At 32.4% G+C, this 5,224-nt stretch overlaps 1 protein-coding gene across 2 annotated transcripts; it reads left to right on the plus strand.

The window, feature by feature from the left end:
- The first annotated feature begins 714 nt into the window (after window positions 1–714).
- On the plus strand, window positions 715–4,703 carry LOC111892043 (sodium/calcium exchanger NCL2). 2 transcript variants are annotated; one of them, XM_023888106.3, is made up of 7 exons: window positions 715–1,251; window positions 1,601–1,789; window positions 1,885–2,066; window positions 2,179–2,297; window positions 2,380–2,647; window positions 2,864–3,160; window positions 4,298–4,703. In XM_023888106.3, exons 1-7 carry the CDS (start codon window positions 954–956, stop codon window positions 4,538–4,540), a joined length of 1,596 nt encoding a protein of 531 aa, XP_023743874.1. In that variant the 5' UTR covers window positions 715–953; the 3' UTR covers window positions 4,541–4,703. The 2 variants fall into 2 exon arrangements, 1 of the variants encoding a protein (XP_023743874.1); XR_006185027.2 differs by having other exon boundaries at window positions 716–1,251; window positions 2,864–3,404; window positions 4,298–4,436.
- Window positions 4,704–5,224: the final 521 nt, after the last annotated feature.

Consider the following 5,224-nt stretch of genomic DNA (forward strand, 5'->3'; position numbering starts at 1 on the left):
CCATCTTATTTATATTATTTACATGCTTTCCGATTATATTTCAAAACAATATAATAAGTATAATATAAATCATTAATAATTTTTTATTAACATCTAGCCATCTTTTTATATTAATTACGAAATAGATCTTTAACTTTTAAATTGTATATTTCGAGGTGCGCTAATATTTTGTTGTATAATTCTTGTTGAATTTGAGACAAATTATCTTGATTATATATAGAACAACATTATCATTAAAACGAGCTAGCTAGTGACTAGAAAAATAACCAAACAATTTAAAAATACCATTCATGTAATTTACTTTTATATATGTTAAATATTAACTGTATAAATAATTCCAAACCATAAATATCATTCATGTAATTTACTTTTAATATATGACACCAAATAAAATAAATAGACAGTAAATAAAACTGTAGAAGATTGATTTTATAATTACAACAAATAAATAATTAGAAAAAAAAAATTAAAAATATAATATAGCAAAATATAAATTAGTAAAATGAAAAACTAAATTACAAAGGATAGATTTGTACTTATAGTAAATTAAAAGGAAAAGAATTAAAGATTGTAATGGTCAACAGTGGTCACATCAAGGTTTTCAAAGTGGTTTTTGGGTGCCAATAAAATGTTCCGGCAATTTGCTGTCAAGATACCTCCTATCTAGATATTTTTGTTATCATATCCTCTCTTTTTTCTGTCCATTAAAATTTCTATAGGTATTTTCCCTTATATTTCTACGCCAATTAATATCATTACTCCAGGCAAAACATGTGTTTTCTTTTATATAATATGCTATTCAAAAACTTTCACCTATCGCTCGTATTTTCATCTTCTTAATTTATCTTTTAGCTTATCCAGCGAGCATATGTAGCTAGCCCTAAGATTAGGATTCTAAACGACTCATTGCTATAAAGTTTCAAGGTGAATAACCACTCAAAACAAGAGGACAGATGAAAATATACGTAAAAAGTGGGAATTTTATTATTTTTTTGGTGATTTTGATGGAGTTTTATGGAAAAAACGAGGGTGCAACAGTGACATGCGAACCTAAATACGAGTTCTTACCATGCACAAGCGAACCATGGGGAACGCTTTTCCTAATCGTGGTTTATCAATACATGGTGGCTCTTGGTCAGAAGTACATTTCTGATGGATCGAATAAGTTCTTCAGTCTTATCGGGCCGGGTATATTTGGCGCAAGTTTGTTTCATATTCTTTCAAACTTCCCTACACTTTTCCTTGTCTTGCGTAAGCTTCGTTTTCTACCTTTTTATATTCTTTAATCTTTTTTCTTGCAAAAGTTTTTGTTGTTGTACCTAATATTGTTACTATTTAATTTGTAGGTAAAGTTACAATTAATTAGCCATTAAACTTTTAAAATTTTGTTATCATTCGGTCACTTTAACTTCTTTTTTTTTATGTTTTAAAAGGTCACTTGTTAAAATAGTTATAATTATAACCGCAACATCTTTCCATAATTTGTGGGGTTCTTTTTCTGATGATCCGAAGGTTGGAAGTATAGAAGAGAGAAACGTTGTTTTAGGTCAAAATAACCACTTTGGCAAATTAATCCATCTATTTGATAATCGATTTGCAGAGTCTGGATTATCAAACAACAATGGAGGTTCTTCTACAGCTAGTTCCGGAATGGACATGTTAACAGGATCCGCAGTCATGAGTCTAACAATAATTTGGCCATCAGTCATAACTTTCGGAAGCTATGATCTTGCAGATGATGATGACGTGGTTACAGAGCAAGAGCCATCTTTCTTAACTAAATTAACAGGTACTCTATCTTCACATACAATCAACTTATGTTCAATCAATCATTGGAGTAGCTTTTTTGTAGTTTCTTATGTCTTTCTTTTTTGCTATTTTTAGCATATGGTGTTACAACTGATAAAGCAACAACATATACCGCAAGAATCATGCTCATGTCACTTATCCCTTTTATCATTCTCCAACTCCCAGCAATCATCAGTTCGATATCAATAACTCGAGTGATAATTTTAGTCACTCTCATCGTTGTCTCGTCTATGTACATTACTTACATTATGTATCAGGTTAGGCTTTAATATTTTAAACGATAGAAAACCACAAAAACTTATCATTAATTTCTGTATATGAAATGAGTTGGGTTCTTACATCATAATAAAATGTAGTATTCACATGTAGATCTTCCAACCTTGGATTCAAAACAGGAGATTTGAATATGTGACAAAAAAATTTGTCAAGGGCAAATTACAGACGCTACTCTCCATAAATGGGAAACCAAATGTGCGACTTATAAGAGAGTTGGTATTCGTCTAAAAAATTATCGTTTTTTAGAACTATAAAGAAAGCATTAATTATGACTGAGAAACTTTTCTTGTGCAGGATTTTTAAGGGACTTGATGAAGATCACGATGGTAAAGTGTCCAATGCTGAATTGAAAACTTTCCTACTAGGAATACAATTACAAGCAGACACTGCAACAAACGATGATTTTGTAGAAAATATTATGGATCAATTCGACATCTCAGGCAATGAATCTATTGAAGAGAATGAGTTCGTAATAATTCTAACGAAATGGCTCCAAGAAGTAGAAAAGCCACTCTCTCAAAACGATTATAACCCTCTTACCTTCTTGTTCAAACGTAATCAGGTAACTTTCTATTTAGGAAACTTAAAGAATCTTTTGTTTTGTTTTTGGACATATATTAATGTTGCAACCTGCAAGTGTTTTTTAATTAAAAAGAATTGTCATAACATATTGACCGGTTGGCGGTTGCATTAATTAAGAACTACCTTTGAATGCAACTTGCCTATTTATTATCTTATTAACAAGTTAATTAAATAACCTTTTTATTTGTTTATATAGGAGGCAGATAGAGAACAACGAAAGGCTTTGATACCTAAGAAACCCCGTAATGCTCAAAGTTCGATATTGGAGTTCTTGGGAGCTTTAAGCCTAATATTATGTGGGATCACTATGACTGTTCTCGTTTCATCATCATTTATAACGAATGTTGTGGCTTTTGCAAGTTATGCAAATGTCCCTTCCTTCCTCATCCCATACTTTATAATACCATGTGCCACAAACATATCACGTCTCTTATCAACCATAAGCTCTGCAACACAAAAGACGGAACGAGCCACGTCTTTAACATTTTCTAGGGTATTGGTTCCTTCTAAAACCAAGTTCTTGAGTTTTTTTTATGAAGGAAAGCTATAGCCTATAGGGGAAGGGGAGAGGGAATGGAAGGAATTGAAAGGGAAATAAAACTATAAAAGTAATTAATTGTGTTCTTTGTTGGAGCAAAATAGACCTTCTCAAGTTAGAAGAAAATGGTAGGAAATCAACATTTTTACATTTATACCCTTAATTGGTAATAAATGAAGCTTGTTGCAGGCGTAAAAAGGTAATTTGTGCATCATATTCCTTTCTCATCCCTTCCTAATCCACCCAAAAATGGACTAATGGTTTTCTAACCTATTTTTCTTTTCCTTCCCGTTCATTTCTTAAAAAACTCTCAAAAACACATCTTTAGTTACCTTGCCTTCCCTTCTTGATTAAAATAAGGGAAAATAATAAAAATATCTTACAAAGTTTCTAGGGTTGGCCGATTCGGTCCCTAAATTTATTTTCTGGATTTATAGGGGATATAAGATAGGTTACGACCTGCTCTTTTAGTCTCTTTCAATCTTTAATAGCCGGTACACTATACAACAGTGACCATTTAGACCAAAAATAACTCACATTATACTCCTATAAAGCAAAAAAAATAAGTTTGGGATCATTTAAACCCAAACTTACGAAATCGACTTCAATCGACACTTTCATCCTCAATGAGAAAACCAACTCACCTGAAAGGAAGCAATAGTCACCGGTGAGTTGGTTTTACCATCAAGGACGAAAGTGTCGATTGAAGTCAAATTCGTGAGTTATGGTTTAAATGATCACCAAGTTTTTTTTTGGCTTTATAGGGGCATAAAGTGAGTTTTTTTGTCTAAATGGTCATTGTCGCATGGTGTACTGGCTATTAAAGATTGAAGGGGACTAAAAGAGTTGGTTGTAACCTACCTTATACCCCACATAAAACCAGAAAATAACTTTAGGGACTGAATTGACCAACTCTAAAAACTTTGTAGGGCATTTGTGTCATTTCCTCCATTAAAATAAAGTCGAGGACATGTCGTTAGTGTTTGTGGGTAACAAAATCCATGTCCCATGACTTGGTGTGTATTGCTTTGCACCATATATATGTGTAAAGATGAAAATGAATTATGGTTTAATTTTTTCTTTTTTTTGCAGATCTATTCAGGAGTCGCCATGAGTAGTATGAGTACTTTGACGGTATTTCTATTACTTGTGTACATAAGAGATCTGCCATGGGACGTATCCCCTCAAGTTTTTGTTGTCTTGATAATTGGTGGAGGGATGGCAATTTTGACAAGTATAAGGACAGTTTACCCACTTTGGATGGGTTACGTGGTTTATCTAATGTACCCTATTTCGCTACTAATGTTGTATTTGCTTACCGTTACTGGGGCATAATTGCAGGCTAGATTAAATCTACATGCACTACTATCCGACTTGTTTTAGTTATATGTGTCAATGTATTTTAGGTTCTTTCTAGTAACATATTACATTGTTTTTCTTTTTGTGTGTCATAAATCTGCTTATGTATCATGTAATAAGGTATTTCTACTTCTCTTTAGTATGAGATTTGATTTGTACACAACAGTTCTTCATACATAATAATCTAGGCTATAAAATATTGTATTGTACAACTCTATAAAGCATAAACTATTGTGTAGGTTTTGGCGAAGAAAAGAAAGAAAATTTTTCTTATCTTCAAAGTAGATTTTAATAAGGCCTTTGATAGCCTAAGTTGGTCGTTATTAATGAATATGATGTGGTTGATGGGTTTTTGTGAAAAATGGATTTCTTGGATCAATGCTTGCATAATTTGAGCCAAGCTCTTTATCCTAGTTAATGTTAATGCTACAAAAGAGTTTCGTCTTGAGAGTGGTCTTCATCAAGGAGACCCTCTCGCATCCTTCCTTTTTGTTATTGCAATAGAAGGCCTTAGAGAGATTATAGCGAAATCTATTGACAAAAAAAATTTACAAAGGTGTTGATCTTCCTAATAACGGCCTGAAACTTTCTATATTCCAATATGCAAACGATGTTATATTCATTGGGGGTTGGTCTAAAGAGAATGCACTAAATCTCAGG

Source organism: Lactuca sativa, chromosome 7 (assembly GCF_002870075.4).
Source record: "Lactuca sativa cultivar Salinas chromosome 7, Lsat_Salinas_v11, whole genome shotgun sequence".
Taxonomy (NCBI): Eukaryota; Viridiplantae; Streptophyta; class Magnoliopsida; order Asterales; family Asteraceae; genus Lactuca; species Lactuca sativa.